This window comes from Lepisma saccharinum, chromosome 13 (genome assembly GCF_977018435.1).
Source record: "Lepisma saccharinum chromosome 13, izLepSacc3.1, whole genome shotgun sequence".
In the NCBI taxonomy this organism is placed as follows: domain Eukaryota; kingdom Metazoa; phylum Arthropoda; class Insecta; order Zygentoma; family Lepismatidae; genus Lepisma; species Lepisma saccharinum.
This window is the reverse complement of record NC_139241.1, coordinates 81,642,077-81,662,273: the sequence shown is the minus strand read 5'-3', so window position 1 is coordinate 81,662,273 and position 20,197 is coordinate 81,642,077. Positions and strand designations below refer to the sequence as shown.

Genomic DNA, 20,197 nt, shown 5'->3' with positions numbered 1-20,197 from the left:
ACAGAGCTGATTTGTATATCAAGTTTGATGTGGTGAAGAGAGACAACGGGGAAGCATTTAACGCCAATGCAAATTTAAAACTTGTGGACAATTTTGTACCGCATCTGTTCTCGCAAGTGGAAGTTAGAAAGCATGGCACGGTCATCGATAGGGTTGACTACCCCGGGATTACTTCTACAGCTGTGGGAACACTGAAGCTCTCCAAGACCGATGCAGCATACTACCAGGCAGGGGGATTCGAAGCAGGTACAAAAATCAAAACTCGAAGCCACACAGTACTGTTTCCTATGCGCTTGCTTCCAGGCTTCTTCTCCGACTACACGGAGATTATGTGGAAGAGTGGCTTGCGCGTCACTTTTCGCAGAAGCGCCAACGACGACGATGTGCTGATGCGTTACAGCACCTTGGGTGCAGACGGTACAGCACTTGCCAACACACTACCCGACGCTGCCAAGTGCGTCATCCAGTCCATGGAGCTGCGCATGCCTGTGGTGGAATACGAATCTAATTACGGTCTCAAGTACAAAGCCGACATCTTGAAGAACCCCCAAGTACCCATCCAATTTTACGGCTACCAGTGCGTGCAGAAACCTGCTTCCGGCAACCATTTTGAATTTGATGTTACTACGCAGTTCAACAGCATCCGGTACGATATGCCAGAGTATACCGTCGTGCTCTTCCAGACGGGGAAAGATAATAACCAAGAGAAAGATTCTAGCCAGTTCGATAATTGCAAAATTAAGAATGTTTACCTCAAAAATGGCAGGAATGAAGTTTTCCCACGCGAGAACTACAATCTAAACATTACGAACAACGATTACCTGAAACTTTACGAGGCGTACACAGCTTACAAGAGAGTGACCTCCGGCAATGTGGACGTGTACTACAACCCCAACGAGTTCATAGCTCGCAGACCCATGTTCGTCATCAACACATCTAAGAGGAAGCAGGTGGTTGTCAACGATCGTACCAACATAAAGATCGTATGCGAGTTCCACGACGCCTTGCCTGCAGATACTCTGTGCAGCGTCATTCTTATTGCAGAGAAAACATTTGTGTATGACGTCAAGAATGAAAGAGTAACTGAACAGTTTTAGATACAAAAAAAAATTAAAAAAATAGCACACAATAAGAAATGTGGAATTTTATATACACAAGTACAAACTACAATAAGCAGTTTCCCAGAAGTTTAATTTTGCTGTGCCATGCATGTAATCGAGGAAGTTGAAGTAAATTAAAATTGATTATTTTTTTTTTTCATTTTGCATTGCCTATTACTTTTTGTTGCACTCTGGGCAGGCCTTACTAGTTTGGAGGCGATAGTGGCCCCACGGAAGTGTGTGGACCCCACATTCAAGAATACACCTCTTGTCGTCGTGTGCATCCAGAGCAACTTTCCTAACAATATTAGTTGTAAGCACATGATCAACGCTTTGGATACGATGCTCTTTTTGTAGAATGGGCGATTTTGTTCTGAGGCACTCGAGGTAATCCTCAAACTTGAGGTGCTCCCGAACCACTTGCCTGCTTACACCCTTTGCCTTTTTTGTTACAGAACCCTCAGCCCGGATCGCATAGGCTTTGGCACGAAGTCCAGCAAAATCCACAATCACATCCCCGTCTTTCTCGTCCTTGAGTTTGCCGGGTATTTTTTTGTCGAAGAGCTTGACAAGAGCTGGAACTTTGGCTATATCACCATACGCATCGGCCGTGCGAACATGGTACACCAAGCTGTCTGTGTCTGTGTAGAGGAGCGAGATATTGTGGTTGTAGTGTGCACGTAGTATGTCGTAATATGTCTCGAACATGCACAACTTGCTCAGATCCAAAACTGCAGCTCCCACATAGATGGGCTTGTTGAGTAGCACCTTGCTCCGGTTCATGTGAATCAGAGACATCTGTTCGTTGTAAATTGTTCGAGATCTGAACAGCGAGCTTGCAACAAGTCGACGACACTGTGTTTTCTTCGTCACCAACCTCACATCAACGCGATTTCGCACATTCTCCATGGTCTTCCCAAATACCGCATTGTTCATTAATTTGAAAAAATCGCGATCAAGTTCCGAAGTGGCAGCAGTGCGATGTTTGGTGTTCAGTTCGATGTACGGCTTCAACCATGGAGACTGCCTGAACAAGAGCACGCTGTAAACTGTTTTGACCGAGACCCCCTGCTGCATTAACCACTGGAGGTTCCGGTAGTGTAGCACATAACGCTTTTTGGGCTCCAAGTCCATGACGAGCTTCGGTTGATCCGAGCCAGGTGGACACTTGAATTCCGGAGCAGGCGAAAGGTCACAGAATGTATCCTGCAGCTTCTCGGGGAAGTCAAGGTCCACCTCGGCAAAAAACCCAAACTCGTCGCACTCTTTTTCGATGTCGTGGTATAAAGGATCAACCCACTCAAACTGTCCTGTTGGGAGTGGCTGCATCATGGAGTGCCCGTAAAGGTTGTTCACGTCAGTGTACATGATGTAGCTTGATGGTTGGGAGGGGTCGTAACCAGTGGCCATGTGGTGATTGTTGGCGTGTGCGAAGCGTTGCGACACTTGGACCATGCCGCCCCGGATAGCTCTCTCGATGAAAAGCATGATATCAACATCGGAGATAAGTGAAAGTTTAACTTTAGTCAGCAGGAGCATGGCCGACCATGCCAGTCCAGGAAGGCTGTAAAAATATACAGGGTCCAGGTTGTAAATGTTTATCGCAGTCGCCCGAAACGCCTGGAACACATCGGCAAGAAGCGTCACATCAAGCTTCAGGTATGCATCGTGGTAATCACCAAAAGTTCGGCAACCCAACTTGACCCACATAGACTGAGCATGCTTGTACTCCTCGTCGGTAATACCTGAACCTCTCAGCTGGCTGTAGAACTTATCCTGGGGAGGCAGCAACTCTTCTTCGAACTTGGAAGGGTCGGTGACGTATTCGTAGGGGTAGACCCCTTTACGTCTGATGAGTGCGACATCTAAGTTCGGGAAACTTGATGTGGTAATGGCTAGTTGGTCGTCTCTGAGCTTCCCAGCAAGAGCATCCAGGCTTGCCTGGAGGAACCTCAAAGAGTCGAGGAACCGAAGCTCGATGCTCCTGCTTTTTGAGTCGGGGATCGGCACCCACTTGCTGACGCTAATATAACGCTCCTCGTTTTGTGCCAGGACATTGATTCTTGCATTGTCGTACCCTAGATGTGTGACCAAGTGATGGAAATCATATCCCGAGCCATTGTGAAAAAAAACCGGTATGAAGCGCGGGTCCCTGGCTCTCAAGTTACACCTGTTGCACCACGGGCCAATGTAGCTTCCGGTCCCATAATGGTCATGGTGGTGGACCTTTTTGTTATCGTCATTGAAGACTGAGTTGCAAACAGGACAATTTAGAGCCATTTCGTGCTGATGCTTGTCTTCCGGAGACAGAGGCAGCATGGGCTTGGGGGCCAACAGCACCTTCCCTATCTTGATGCCTTCCTGTTGCATTCTCTCCAGGAAGTGTTTGACCGGGTCGGGACCGCGATACACATAGGGCTCGGAGGCAATATGTTGGTCTCGCCACACCACAACATAGGAGTAACTCGAGGCCTCGTGGATTTGGAAAGGAATAGTAGAGGATGTTTCGGGGTTGGGATGGCAGTTAGACAGAGGTTGAAGAAAAGCCTCGAAGTCTGCTACAATATAGGCAGGATGCTTTACCATAGCACTGTGCATGCGAAAACACTCTACTGCACCAGGTTCGGGCAGGATAGTTCGTGCAGGCTTGTTGGTACCACAGTAGAGCATGTGGCGAGCTAGCTTCTCAGCAGCTATGTTGGGTCCTCGAGAGTGTTTGAATTTATATTGTTTTTGGTTGTCGAAAGTGGACAGGCACCTGCGACACACCTCGACATGGTGACTATCACTGCTCCGTTGGCTCGAAACAAGCCGAGAGAGGGAACGGATAAGGGTGTAATGGTGATGGGTTTCGTCCTTGATGAGCAGGAGGTTGATTTCTCGTGCCTCGTTGTTGTTGCTCACGTTGCTCACCCGGATGGGGTGGACCTCATGTTTGTTCTCGGTGAGACCGTAAACATTGATGGCTAATTGCAGGCCCAACAAGTCACGAGCACAAACCTCAAACTTGCGAATATGCGAGACTTCTACAGGGTAGGCAATCCCGGCCATTGCATTCTCCAGTTCCGACTCATACTGCTTGTAGTGTGCAACATAGCGTGGACTGTTTTCCCAAGGTATAGGGTGCAATGCTGCCAGCACCGACCAGAGGAAGCATTTGGTGTCTTTGTTCTGAATATTGAGAACAGCTTTCCTTGCTTCAACCTCGGGTGGCAGGGCAATATAGCTAGACCCTGCCAGTGGCAGGAACTTGTTAAGTGTCAGACAAAGTTCGTGGGGGTCGCCACACAGCGAACCGCCCGAGCCTTCAGCCTGATGCTCCTCGTGCTTTGCCACAAGCTCCTCGACAAACTTGTCGTAGATGCTGTCGAGGTCAGTGACATCTGCCTGATGCAGTGTTTTTGCTTTTGTGGCATGGAAGAATTTATATATTTCATCAGACGGTTTCTTATACTTGCAGCATAGCACAGCATAGAATTTAGTGGAGTGTGTGGCCAATGCATCGTTGAGGATGGATATTATCTTAGCTCGCTCGCTCTCCAGAAAACTACGCACATCGCAGAAGCTGTCTGATGTTATGTCAAAATCTTCTAATAAATGCTCAAACGCAAACCGGTCTGCTTTCTTCGCCAGCTTGACGCGTTTGGCAGGTGGCGATGCATCGAGGGAGGTTACTTCTACCTTTCGCTTGGAAGGTTGCGGTAGAGATGTTCCAGTGCTCTTGCAAGTAAGCTGGTGTCGCTTGAAGTTGGCAATATTAATATTTTTTCCACACTTAGAGCACAGTTTGGTTGCACATATTCGCTTTCCCGGCACACAAGTACGACAGTGCCTTTGAAAATTTTTACTTGACACAGCAGTTTGGCACGTAGGGCAATTTTTTACAGAACGCATAATGCAGAGATTTTTTGGGGGTATGTTATTTAATACCCAATGCTGTGCAATGCAAAATATAATTGTTAACTTTTTTTTTAAAAAAAAAATCTATTTTTGAAATATTCTCTATGACCTTACTTGGGTTTTTCCGCCAAATTATATGCTTCTAGTCTCCTATACTTTGGTGACGCCCATTCAGGTTCTATCCCCCGCCATGTGGGTTCCTCTGCCAATCCAGCAAAGGTGAGAAATCAGCGCTGTGCTCCGGCTTATATAGATTTAGACAGCCAATAAAAATCTTGCTTACTTAAACCAATCAGAAAACACCACGTATAAATTATTAGCCAATCAAAATCTCTGTTTTTTACTCGAGACACTAAGCCAATCAGAAAACAACACGACTGATATGACATCATTATATTACGTAATAACTTGTTGCTACACACTACAGCTTACAGGTTGGCAAAATCTGATATGAAAGCAGATAATACGCTTAAGTCTTATTTATATATAATTTTCACGGGCGTACAATATTGTCAACAGTATCATATTTGAGCAGGTCGCTTGTCACCTAAACACTACAGCTTACAGGTTGGCAAAATCTGATATGAAAGCAGATAATACGCTTAAGTCTTATTTATATATAATTTTCACGGGCGTACAATATTGTTAACAGTATCATATTTGAGCAGGTCGCTTGTCACCTAAACACTACAGCTTACAGGTTGGCAAAATCTGATATGAAAGCAGATAATACGCTTAAGTCTTATTTATATATAATTTTCACAGGCGTACAATATTGTTAAGAGCGTCAGTTTCCGTAGAGCTCTTTTTTTCCATCTTCCCTCTATACAGTGAAGCTGTAGAAGACACAATTAGCTAACCTAGCATACAACATACCTTCCTAATTAATATGGATATTGTCACACATTCCTCTTATTTTATACTGTTGTAAATAGAAAGGATTATATACGGTAAATGTTTTGTACATTATAGGGAAAAAATGCAAAATATCCCCCAATTTTAATTCGATCCACCTCTGAATCGATTTTTTTACATATTCTCACGCCGGCACATATGTTGTTCTATTTTGCTTCTTTTACTTGCCTTGCTTAATTAACTCTCGCTAATTAGCATTTTTTTAGAAGAAGTCAACTAGAACAACATATGGCGGTATGAGAAATATGCAAATTAAAGAATATTTTAGTAATATAAGAGCCCTAGCAATTAGCTTCGTCGACTAAGAGTACTCTTTTAAACGTCTTCAGCTAGATCGTATTACTAAGCGAAAACGTTTAAAATATTTGGGTGTTGAAAAAGTTTGACCTACTTTTTATTTCTATTGTTTGCTAATAGATGGCGCTGATAGTACTCCCCCTCTCTCCCCCCTCTTCTCCTCCTCCTCTGCTGTATGACAAATAGCACAAACATAAAATCAAGATTTTGGAGAGCAAAACATAAAATTTACATGCATCTGATGTCGAACTAGGAACTTTATCTTTCGGGGAGTCAACATTATTTTTTTACTCAGTCGTCATATAACATGAACACACGCAAACATTCACATGTGCTTTTATTATTTTGTGTTCGGTAAGTACAAGTATATTCTTACATAAATTATTGTTTAATTTAATAAATTGTAAACTCGGAGCCTGCTATACTAACATTTCTTCTGTGTTTCATTATACTATTGAAAGCGAATGTTGCGTGCATACGGAAATAACACAGAAAAAAAAAGCGGATGGAAGCAATTTAAAATCAGTGGAGCAAGGTTAGTATTACGAGAACGTAAAAACATGTGCTTTCATTCAACTTCGAAAAATAAAAATAAATGTGTGCATACAGAACACATATGCTTTCTTTTCACAGTTGTAAAATCATATAAATTGTACATGAAGTAAGTTGCGGGAAGGCTCTCTCTTTTATGTCTGTGTATATGTATGTTGTACAATTAGGTACAAGTATTGTACAATTAGGTACAAATTGTTGTACAATTATTTCCCCCAGTTGCCCAGTTGGAGTTGGGGGCACAACACTGGTACTATTTGTACCCACAGTGCTTACTCATGTATTTTGTTTAATATTTTATTTCAAATTCACTGTCAGAAACTAGTGTTGCCAGTTCCTGGATGTAGGTTTACCTACTCTGTTGGTTGTCACTGTCAAGCTCCCAGTATTCGTACAGCATAAAAAGCCATACCCCCCCTCAAAATATATACATTGTATACGCCAAGATGCCCAATAGCCTAGCAACACATCATGAAAAAACATGCCAAGAAGACCCAGTGGGTTTATAAGTCAGTGCTGCCAACTCCTATTTGTAGGTTAGCTTAGCCTGTGAAAGATCATATAGTGGAATTTTTGTAGAGTGGGTTGGCAACACCGACGAGCATCAAATGATGATTTCGAGCCTCAAATAATGATTCGAGCCTCAAATGATGATTCGAGCCTCAAATGATAATTCGAGCCTCGTCAGTGTTGCCAATTTCTATTTGTAGGTTAGCTTAGCCAGTGAAAAATCATATAGTGGAATTTTCTTCGGATGGGTTGGCAAAACCCAAGCCTCAAAGAAGAAACATCCAATAGAGTTGCCAAATGTAAAAAGGGGACAATAGGTCCCCCTCATAAAAGGCTACAGTAAGAGCCCACAGGTCGCCAACACTAGGCCCCCAACAGTGTTGTCAGACATAAAAAGTACATGGACCCCTCAGGCCCTTTAATGAAAGTTTACAGTGAAAAACCCAGTAGGTTAACAACACTGTCAAAGAATCTACGGTAGTGTTGCCAGATGTAAACAGGGGGCAATGGGCCCCCCCTCATAAAAGGCTACAGTAAGAGCCCACAGTGTTGCCAACTCTGTGCCCTCAAAATATACATCATAAAAGGCTACGACGAGCCTCAAATGATGATTCGAGCCTCAAAAGATTATTTAGAACCGGGTATAGTGTCCTACTTATTTTCCCTAATTTACATATGAACATGGTTTCATACAGCAGATTCAAAACAACTTCACATAATTTATTCATTTCCAACAGTGGTGGCCATTAGGGGGTGGTTGCTCCCTCACCTTTTGTCCCATAACCTCTTAATGCTAAGCCTTGTCTACAAAGAAAAAGTAAACTGTTCCTTGCCCTCTCCCAACTTTTGTTACCCAATCGCTTCTACCGATTTCTAATATATGGACAATTTATCTTGCAAACACATAGGCAATGAAACTAACAAATAAAATTTATACGAGTGTTAATAACAAGAAATTTGCTAGAGAACGAAGTTGGATAGTTCAATTACTGTACATAGGAAATAATGTATCTTCCGTAGTTGCTCGGAACTTTTGTCGGCTTGAAAATTATATAAAGAACATAATATTGTTTAATAACGGTGAAAAGATCCCTCTGCACTCAATTCCTAAGCAAGAGTATTAGAGGGGACAACTGCCCCCTCTTACCCTCCCGTGCGTACGCCTATAAATTTCAGAAGGTTTCACTCCCTCTGACCACAAAAAACTAATAACACTTCGTTGCTCTTCTACGGTGCAAGTCAACAGTGAAGCGGCCATGCTGTAAGAGCTACTGCGCAGACGCATACTGCTCGATCGTCACAACAACTTTATGGCGTGTTGCTAAGGAACCTTTTTGAGTGGCGAAACACAAATTTTCGTTGTGCATAAATCTACATGAAGTTTAGAATAAGATTCCTGTTATTTATTGACTTCCCCTCGTACATTTTTCAATTTGCTTACCTAATATTAAAAGTGATAAATTTAGGTATTTTCATGTCATTTGTAGTTCAAAAATTATAAAATAGACTAATATGAAGACTTCAACATCAACCATTCAACATATAGTTGTGATTATAACATGGAAGTCAACAATTAGCAAATTTTGCACATATTACAATACAAAAAATTAATTTCGATAGGAACCCATTTCCGTCCCATTATGAAATATTGCACACAAATAGTCAATTGATGTCTTCAAATCATATATTTTTTCAAAAAAATTAAAACTGGTCTTTTTGAGATTTTCAAAAATACTTCGTTTCAGGTTTTTTAAAAATTACAAAATTCAAATATCACACTGATGTTGCATTTAAAATGAAAACCCATTAAAAGCAGAAGAGAATGACACCAATTTGAGCTCTCTAAAGTTCAAATCACCAACCCTGAGATCTTCTGTAAACAAAACCACGTGCATGCAGAAAGCATTGCAAACTCATAGAAGTAAAATAATCCACACGAAAATCCAGCGTTGTTACAGGATTCATTACGTAAGGTAAAACAACGGCAGTTTGTAGTATGGGATACGCTGCCGCAAATGACGTCTCACTTTAAACCCAATGCTCTTTCTTTTGCACATATTGCTTCACCTTTATGGTTAACTCTTTGCAACAGTAATCATTTCCCACAAATTTAGCTTCTTTCTTGCATGTGAATTGAATATATTTTACTTGCATTTTTTTAGACAAAATGATATAACATGGTAATGTATATTTCTAAGGTTTGATATAGATAGGAGTGTATTTGAAATTTGTTTGTAGATTTTTATGTAAATTGTATCTTATGTAAATAAAATATATAATGGGCATAAACAGCCATATTCAATGCTGTAAGTCCAATAAATATATTGATGATGATGATCAAAACAAGACAAAGAAAGTTCGTAAATTTATTGGGGTTGTAAACTTTGACAAGCATCCTAATAACGATTTTTGTTCCGCCAAATGTAGTGCACTTCGTAAAATAACTTGGTGACATGGCAAGGCAAGATAAGTGTGAACATTTTGTAGGAATATGCATTGTAACTTTCAATGAGCTTAGAGATTTGTGTACATAATGATATTTTATAACATTGGTTATTTTCTAAAAATAATTATGTGAACAGCAAGGAAGTAGTGGCACTTAGTAATATTGCCTGACTTGTCCTTAGAAAAATAACATGCCGAGTTCTATGCGTGCAGGAAGGTCTCCGTGTTCTCCGAGCTTGTTTTCAAAGCACCAGCAAGGACAGCCTTTTAAAAGGGGCGAGAAACAGATTCTACTCAATATTTATGTAACGTTCTGTCAGTGGTATCCTGAGAAACCAGTAAAAGAAGTGGTTAAGTTGGTATTCCAGTGCAGTGGTGTGTCAGTGTCTGCAGTTTTGAGGGTTATGAAAGAGAGAATGACCGGGAAAGTAACAATGTATGCGGCTTCATATTCGTCTGATGTTTTGAGAGTGGGTTCCCACATTCAGAGGCTCTTATATAAAATGAATAGGTGCGGCGAACTATGAGTGTAACAGCAGATGATTGCGGTCATGAATCAGCTGACGCGGAGTGATACATCGAATCGGTGAAACGGTTTGTTTACAGAAGGTCTCAGGGTTGGTGATTTACATTTTAGGTCAAATAGTTTTTGATCTACAGCTGTTTAAGGATTTCAAAATGTCATCAAATTTTGGGAAAGAGCCGAAAAAATCTCAAATTTGGCAGTTTTTGTCCTCTTGATAGGTGTAATGTATAATGAAAAAATCTAAAAAATCTGAACCCTTAAGGGTAAAAAATAATTATTATCGGCTGATTTGACATGGAATGAGCCATAATTGTGTATATTATAGAATCATGTAGATACTTTATTCTCTGGATAATCAAGCCCTGAAGATCTTTGGTGTATATTTCAGGGCAGTTTCCTTACCAAGTGTCCCTGCAGCATCGTAACATGACCTTCTTCGGCGTTTCTCACTTCTGCGGGGGGTCCATAATAAGCCCCATCTGGATCCTGACGGCAGCCCACTGCGTGGACGGAGTTACTGCAGCCGCCTTCCAGGTGAATTCGTACTTTAAGCAGATTTTCTACATATATATATATATATATTTAGAAATTTATGAAAATATTTTTTGCATACATCATTTTATTATCCAAAGTGGTCATCATGAACATAATCACTTAATGAACCCTTATTTCTCTTTTCGTGTAGAACTTTTCCAGGTGGATGGCCAGTTGCTATCTAATTACTTCATTTGTTTCTACATATTCTCTTAGAGAACATGATCAAAATGAAAATATTGAAAGCAATGAAGATTGATTAATTGGTTTTATTTTGCAGATAGAGAAATAAAATATAACAAGTTAACAAAATTTTTAAAATAAAACATTAAATCTACCACATGTTTCGAAAAATAATATTTGCAATGCAAGCCGTTAAATACACACACATGTATGCACTGTGTATATACTCGCACATGCTGGCGAGCATATGAGTTAACTACTGACCCCCGCGGCTTTCAGAAGGCGTAGTGGTAACGTCGTCCCCTTATAATTAAAATGTATCAGTAGAGGCATATATTGCTACACTGTATGTCCAGTACCGATTAGCTTTTCTGTGCATACAGTGGGCTTAAAAACGAAGTTAAACAAAAAACAAACAAGAGTACTGATCACACAGAGCAACCTAGGATATTTAAAAAATTTCACTGAAATAATTTGACTAATACAACAGCACATTTAATATCAAAAGATTGTATTTGCTTAACAAAGATTTCTCCACACACCACTGAATGTACTTCCATCATAAATACATATTCGAAACAAGTATGGATATGTGTGTATATGTAGTACACACATACATTTACAAACATATATACACACACACATATATATAGATACATACATCTTTGTTTCTTTTCACAGGTGGTAGCAGGGGAGAACAATATCAGAATAGATGAAGGCACAGAACAGCGCATTGATGTTGCAAATATCGCAATGCACCCAGGATACAAGGGGTAAGATATGACGATTGCAATATTGTCACCTCTACTACCAACTTGTATTCTGCGTATGTATAACATATCATTAACAATATATTGCATACAATTATTTTAACAAAATTGTAACACAAGTAAAAATGCAAGATCGTATAAAACCGCACACAAGAAAAATGCACCCATACCATATGAAACCAATACATTATCACAAAGTAGAGATATATTGTTGAAGTGAATCCTATAGACATTACTAATGAGCATAGGTACAGGGTGTATCAGAAGTCCCTCACACCCCTTGTAAAAACCGCAGTGATGTATTTTCATGGAATTTGATATGGGCGATACATAATAGGCCTAGGGGAACACCTTTTGGAGTATGTTACGCGGACGGCCGACATCTTGGTTCCGCCGTCTTGAATTCAACGTTTTTATTTAAAATGATAGGTGGGCCATGTGATACATGACCGTAGGCTAGAATTTTGTCAGGATGTCAAATCTGAAATCAGATTTCATGTAACTTCATTTGGTGAAAAGTTATTGGCAACTGAAAGTGATGTTTACCTGTTTGTTGAAGGTGCTGAACCATGCCGTTAACAACTGAGGAACGCATCCAGATCGTCAAGCTGTGGGGTGGGAGAAGTGCCCATGCAGTGGCTGCCGATTTCAACCTGCGTCATCTAGAACGTCACCCCTCTGTCACATGTTGCAGTGGCACAGTTATTAACCAAATTCGAGGAGACGGGCACGGTCTTGGACAGATCGCGTAGTGGACGACCGCGGACAGTCACGGATGAAGTACAAGCTACGGTAGTGTTGACCCATCTATCACTTTAAATAAAAAAGTTGAATTCAAGATGGCGGAACCAAGATGGCGGCCGTCCGCGTGACATACTCGAAAAGGTGTCTCCCTAGGTCTATTATGTATCGCCCATATCAAAAGTCCATGAAAATACATCACTGCGGATTTTACAAGGGGTGGTAAGGGACTTCTGATACACCCTAACAATATGAACTAGACACAATATCGATACCAGTTAGCTTAATTAGTGTGAATTTTAACCAGTTCTGATGGTAACTATTTGATAATATTGTCGTAATGTGTTGATAACCAATTCTTGCTTTACAGATTGTTTATGGGAGATGACATAACTCTTCTTAAATTAGCCTGGCCCATATTCTATAACGAATATGCTCAACCTATTACTCTGGCTACCACTGGCCCTGAGGGCGGTAAGTTATTATCGAATTTTAAAATACCTTCAAAGAGTTTTCTACTAGAATCATAAGAAGACTACAATTCGTGTTTCTTTCATTTTTTCTCAAAGAGATATAAAAGAATTAGGTAACAATTTTACAGTAAAATTTCTAAACAGATTTTTAACCTAAACTTTGATTTCATGCTTTATTTTAAATGACAAGGAATTTTAGGGTTTACTCCCATTAGTGGTTCGTATTGCACGAGAAAATATGTCTTTCAAATAATGTTCTCAAGAATATACGCTAAATGCGTACCGCAAGTAGAAAATTATTTTATTCATTTTATTTGACAATGCTTATCGTAAATGGGGAGTCCATTGTCACGGGTGAGACGCACAGTCTGCATTTTTGATATTGAAGTAACTATTCGACTCATACTTAGGCAACATTTCTCTTACAGTTTGTGTGCAATGAATTTCGAAACTAAACACTGTTGATTTAACGTAACCACCCTTAGAATACTTTACCAAAGCTATAGCTATAAGTGAACAATTTTGTGTCACGGGTGGAATAGATAAAACACTGCCTCTTTACTTAATAAGACATTTATTTTAAATTCTGTGAATTTTTAAATGATAAAATAAGTAAATCATTTAGTATACACAGATGTGTATGTAAACATGTGTCAGAAACTTTAGGGATTTATTCGTGACATCAAAACATAACAAAAAGTTCATATGAACATGGGTCCGCAAATCCTTCGTTAGGGAGGTATGAAAGGAATTCCCTGTAGTGACTCCTGGTTGTGTAATGTACCTGAAATGTGCATTTGTATTCACTTTCTTGTGTACAGTTGGGCATGGCAAAGTAGTACCATGTTTTGTTTTAGCCAGTAATCATTTAATTCATGTCATGAGTAGTTTATAAAAGTTTCTCCTCCCATTTTTAAGTGTCTAGTCTCGCGAAACTGTTTAAAGTTCCTTCCTTTAAAAAGAAAAAAATAACAATCAAAATACACAGAGACATGCACAATATGTTTGCGGTGGCGGTTACTCAATTCTTTTACATCACTGTGCAGTGGGAAATATACTTCATGTACGGTCACCGTCAATAAAAATTCGACACCCAGATCCTGAAATACTCGCTTCCCTGCAAGGCGTCATGTGTGTTGTCTACCTCTACGGCGGAGGTAGAAGTTGACATTGAAATTTTGCTGTTAATATTTACTTATCGCCGCGGAGTTAGGCAATACACACAACGCCTTGCAGAGATTCGAAGCGCTATCACGTGTCATACATAGGGACGTGAAGTTCTCGTTTTAACGATAACGCCGAAAAGTTGAAAAAAGCAAAATAAAGTGCTTAATATTTGTTTGGATAGGTAATAGAGGCAAGTTTTCCGTGTTTCCGTGTTTTGTAATAGCGAAATAACGCAAATTCCACCATTTTTTTTTCAGAATAACACCGAATTTTACACTTTAACGCGAAATATGACGCAAAATATGCAATATAAACTGGGAATAAAACTTCTGTTGTTATATATATATATATATATATATATATATATATATAGGGTGGCTCAATAAGTCACTTAACACCCTCAGTACAAGGCCACTGCGGCATGGAATTTGAAATTGGCGATGACCAATCGTTATCTGGCCAAGGGGGAACCACATTGACGCCACCCACACGGTCGGCGGCCATCTTGATGTCCGCCATCTTGAATTCAACTTCAGAATTTTAAATGGGAAGGGGGTCGTGCGACATATCAAAATGGCCTAGAATTTCACGAGAAATGCAATGGTGAAGGTTTTTTCGACGTATCTTTAACCAGTAAAAGGTTATGACTGAATTCTTGTACCAATTTGCTCCTTTTCGAGGTGTTAGAAAAATGCCTTCAAATTTGTTTAGCGCTTCGGTAATGCATCGAGATCAAAGTGACGTCTATGGAGAGACGTTCGCATGCCATTGCACATTATTTTAATCGGATACATCCATGAAGAGCTGTGCATCAACATAAACAATAGCCTTGTCACTGTGAAGGACTTTTAATTCAATGGAAATGTCACACTGTAAATTGTTCGCGACAACCATTCATAATGCACAGCTCTTCATGGATGTATCCGATTAAAATAATGTGCAATGGCATGCGAACGTCTCTCCATAGACGTCACTTTGATCTCGATGCATTACCGAAGCGCTAAACAAATTTGAAGGCATTTTTCTAACACCTCGAAAAGGAGCAAATTGGTACAAGAATTCAGTCATAACTTTTTACTGGTTAAAGATACGTCGAAAAAACCTTCACCATTGCATTTCTCGTGAAATTCTAGGCCATTTTGATATGTCGCACGACCCCCTTCCCATTTAAAATTCTGAAGTTGAATTCAAGATGGCGGACATCAAGATGGCCGCCGACCGTGTGGGTGGCGTCAATGTGGTTCCCCCTTGGCCAGATAACGATTGGTCATCGCCAATTTCAAATTCCATGCCGCAGTGGCCTTGTACTGAGGGTGTTAAGTGACTTATTGAGCCACCCTGTATATATAAACCCTGCCTGAAGCGCTATTCTTCCATTTATAGTGTAGCTGGTGTTAGTTCGATTCGAAAGATATTATCGCGCTTCATTTATTGCAGTTTGTCGCAGACATGACTGACTGTGTTTAACCTCGTCCTGAAATAGAATTTCCTCGGGGGGATCTTCCAGCAGGAAAATTTCGTAGGAACGGGAAAATTTTCAGGGAGAAGCTACCTGTTGTGTTTCGGAGGGCGTTTAGTGTACACAAAATGGTATTTTGCGGTCGCAGAGGGATTTTTTGGTCTTGTTAGGTAAATGTGATGTCTATGATTGTGTTCAAAGATTTGGATGTTATCATTCAATAAACATTTCATATTTAGTGGCTGATGAGATGAAATAGTTTTCCAAATGGAAGAAATTTGGTCATTTCTCACAAAGGTAAACAATATTTTTTTGTCATTAAAACTACGATTTTTCTCTATTTTCCAGAACTTAAACAATGTGAAAGTCTTAAGCATAGAAGAAACAGTAAAAATGCATGCAAAAATAGCACCGATTTTAACCTTTAGTCGGCCAATGGTCCACCAGTGGACCATCGAAAATATAGGCGTAGTCCGCTGATTAAAAAGTTCATGTGCTTTTAGGACCTTCATACTTGTATGTGAGGTTGTAAACGCTGACAGATGTTGAGATAAGACTTTGAAATACCATGTGGAAGAAAAAAAAACCCAAACCCCCACCCCCCCGACTCCAAAGTTACGTATGGAAGCTGGGGCGAATTTTAAATTTGTACACTTATTTGACCAAAAAATGTTATAACTCGTAGACTATTTGACCAATCTACTTCGGGTAACTTTTGTTTTGCAGCTAAAGCATCAGGGCATGCAACCGTGCAGGAATCAAAACGCCGAAGCCAATAAGAGAGGTTGTGTGGGCCGCGGCCCCCAACTTTCAATGAAAAAATCATAAAAATGGGGAGTTTGCCCCTCTTTCCCCGCTATTTTGGGAAGGAGAGGAAAACTTTAGCCTTATTTTCAAGGAATGGTCCTTCTCAACCGAATGAGAGTCATTTCATGTTTCTGGGTGCATTACATTATTTAATATGTGAAAAAACTCCCCATTTTTATGATTTTTTTTCATTGAAAGTTGTGGGCCGCGGCCCATCCAAACCCTCTTATTGGCTTCGGCGTTTTGATTCCTGCACGGTTGCATGACCCGATGATCTAGCTGCATAACGAAAGTTACCCGAAGTAGATTGCTCAAATAGTCTCCGAGATATAACGTTTTTCTGAAATAAGTGTAAAATTAGGTTACTTTCGAAAACCCGCTCGGCGGTCTATAGGTTAAATTAATGACACCGAATTTTGCTCTAAGCCGCGAAAATTAACATCAAAATTTAGGGGAAAATAAAACAAAAACTTCATGTCCCTAGTCATACAGTGCAAAGGAGTGTGGCTGGCCTTGGCGTTCAAAGGTCTGTCGTACAGTCACGGGCACTTCTGGGTTCTAATGATCCCTTTAACTTTCAATGGAATCATTACACCCCAGAACGGCTCCATGAATGTACCACGTTGTTTATTTTCAGTTAATCTCTTAACAATCCTGTATATGGAATATAGATTAAGATGACATTTTGTCACAATCACATCGATCAATGTTGTATTTTTTCCTTTATTTAACAGGTGAGTATTGCATTATATCCGGGTGGGGCACGACCCTTGTGGGGTACGATAGGAGCATCCCTGACAGGCTACAATTTGCCCCCCTTCCCGTGGTTGACCTGAGGGAGTGCCAGGAGAAAGGACTTCCGGGGGCACTCATTAATCAGGACAATGTGTGTACTCAGCCCATGGCAAACGGAATGTCTCCTTGCGTGGTAAGTTATGTTAGGAAGGTCGGTGCATTTTCTATATAATATAGGAAAACTTCTTTCTGCGGGTATTTAGTAGAGTCCTGTAAGTCTCGCACCCTCAAACGTACACAATCGAATATCATTTTAATGTGACAGTAATCGTAAACACATATGTACAATATGAGCCATGGTAGTTTCAGCCCACGATCATCTATTTCATTTTCATATATCACTGTGTATTGGTAAGACTAAACTATATATTAACATGGGAGATGATGACTGTGTTCACTTGTTTCAATTTCACTGAGTTTTTCACTTCACGACCCATATTTGAGAGCCCACTAACACACACAAATTACGTTTGTACTTGTACTGGGCTTCGAGTACAAACCGCTCGTTTTGCCTGTTCGAGCGTTATTCGTTCGAGCGAAGAAGCTCTCAATTCCGTGCGCTATCTAGCGTCGTCCGTCTGAACTATTTGGTGCTCGAGCGAAATCCTCTCTCTGCATCACTCTGTTGTCAATGTTATTGATATGCTTTTATTTTACTTATCTTTTATGTGCCATTTTTGGCTAATTTGCGAAGATGGGGATGAGTGATGATATGATGAAATTGATGAATGAACACTCACAAACATCCTTGCCTAGACCGGGAGTCGAACCCGGGACCCCTGGCGTCGTAGCGCGATGTGCTAACCACTCCACCACGTTGATCGGCTGCAGCACTCTAATATGTAGGATCCATATGTAAGCACATGGTTGACCTTCTGTAAGGTACCCAAGAGTGAACCTCATTTCTCTAGTAACGGCTTCTCGCAGGCCAACGAGGCTCTGGCGCCTGGATAATCCTGTGTGGAGATGTGTGTTGTCCTGTGTTTGTTCTCGTGTGTGCTGGGTGCTCTTTACAGTCTCAGCTTTTAATAGGTAAGAAGAGTTTAACCTCGGAAACAGTGAAGTTTTACTTCTTGTTGAATTAAAAAAATGCACGAGTTTAAAAGAAAATGAGAGGAAAATTTTAATGAACATCTTGTATTTGCTTGTTTTGTTTAATTTTGTTTTAGTTAATTGTATTTTCCCCGTATTGTATGACGGAAAAAATAGCTTATGTGCTGACGTGCCCATAATTTAAAAATCAATCAACCCACGAAACGTAGTTGCTAAATTAACCCGTTACTGTGCATGAAACTAACATGAAGGGATATCTATCTGTTTGTTTGCATTATGAAGCCTCCTCCACTGAGGTATTCTAAATTCATTTTACAGTGTAGCCATCTAACCAAAAAATTCTAGATAACAACACTCTATCCTAGGAAATCCAAGGTTAAGTCTTACAAAATATCGAATTAATTTCAGTTTCGGTTACGTTGTGCACTAAAATCTTGGATACTATTGTCAATCACCCTGTATATAAATCCAAGAAGTCTACAGTGAATCACCCTGTACATAAAACCCAGAAATCTATAGTAAATCACCCTGTATATAAAAGCCAGAAATCTATAGTGAATCACCCTGTATATAAAACCCAGAAGTCTATAAAGAATATACATATGTGTAAACGAATGTATTCTTCTTCCAGCTGGATTCCGGTGGTCCACTTGCGTGCCATGGCCTTCTATCGGGAGTTGTATCATTTGGTCATTTATATTGTGGGAAAGCAAATACCATGAATGTTTATACAAGGGTTTCTGCTTACCAGAATTGGATACGAGATACAATATTAGCACTGACGGATTGAAAATCTACACACAGTTCATATATGCGACCTATATGTTGTTTTTTCATAATGGTTGTTGGTAATGCTACATCTTAAAGAATGAAAACTTAACGAGTCATCTTCAATTAGTTGAATAATGCTATTTGTTTTTAAAATGTTAGGGACAAATTAATTACTAATGAGAATTCGCTTGGCTGTAGCATGTATAATTTTAATATTTAACAGAAGAGAATTCTCTTACTTTCTAATTTGAATATATTGAGCATCATGGTTAAATGTTGCTGTGAAATCAATGTGGAATTTGTTGGGGTGAATTCACCAGATAGCTTTTTGTTTTGGGAGACGTTTGAACACCTTTGCTGTTGACTGTACGAAAGTCCTCCAAAATTTACACTGAACGGCAGTTCCTTTATCTGAATGTAAAAAAAAATCCGCGAATAAAAAAAAGAGAAATAAGCAGAAAATTGATGGAATGGAATTATTTCAAGAAATATAATATGATTGTGTTCATTCAATATCTGACCTTCTCATCTCTATAAATTCCACATTGGCTCATAATCAGAGCTGAAAAAATCGTATTTGAAAAAGAAATGTTTATATTATTTCAAATATAATATGAAGGTTTTTAAACTGTGTTTCAATCAACAAAGATAAATGATTGAATATTTTTAAAAGCAAGCGAGAAGAAATTGTATTTCTAAAGATATACTTGAGTTGAATTGGTAATCAAATTATCATTAACGAGATTTTTATTGGGCAGTATTTGTATAATGTTCATCTCAAAACATGTTAAAAATAAACTGTATGAAAAATGTTAAAAACTGTTTAGAAAAATAGGTATTCATTTGCCAAATTCTAAAAAAGAATTCAAAGCTAAAAACGATATGGCGTTAAAAATATTAACAAAATTGAAAACATGTAATATGTTGTAACCGCTAAAATATATGCTATTGTATTAACATTTTTATGTTAAATATGCTAACCTTGGCATGCTGACAAACTCCATATGAAGTTATTCCTTTATTATTTGGGTGCCTTGTTCACTTCTCTCCATAATTTTAATGCGTTTCACATTCTAGGGTGATTCAATATTCCAGGACACTTATGAACGAAAACTTTATTAAGACAATATACCTCTATATATATATATATATATATATATATATATATATATATATATATATATATATATATATATATA

The 20,197-nt window shown here is 39.5% G+C and overlaps 1 protein-coding gene across 5 annotated transcripts in view; it reads left to right on the top strand.

Moving 5' to 3' along the window:
- LOC145997461 (trypsin-3-like) overlaps window positions 1-19,957 on the top strand; it is a 51,345-nt gene extending 31,388 nt beyond the window's left edge. For all 5 annotated transcript variants that reach the window (XM_083134534.1, XM_083134536.1, XM_083134537.1 and 2 more), the window contains exons 4-8: window positions 10,634-10,779; window positions 11,644-11,735; window positions 12,844-12,947; window positions 17,114-17,307; window positions 18,859-19,957. In XM_083134534.1, the coding sequence (XP_082990660.1) occupies window positions 10,634-10,779; window positions 11,644-11,735; window positions 12,844-12,947; window positions 17,114-17,307; window positions 18,859-19,017 (695 nt within the window). In that variant the 3' untranslated portion in view covers window positions 19,018-19,957. The remainder of the gene's footprint in view (window positions 1-10,633; window positions 10,780-11,643; window positions 11,736-12,843; window positions 12,948-17,113; window positions 17,308-18,858) is intronic.
- Window positions 19,958-20,197: the final 240 nt, after the last annotated feature.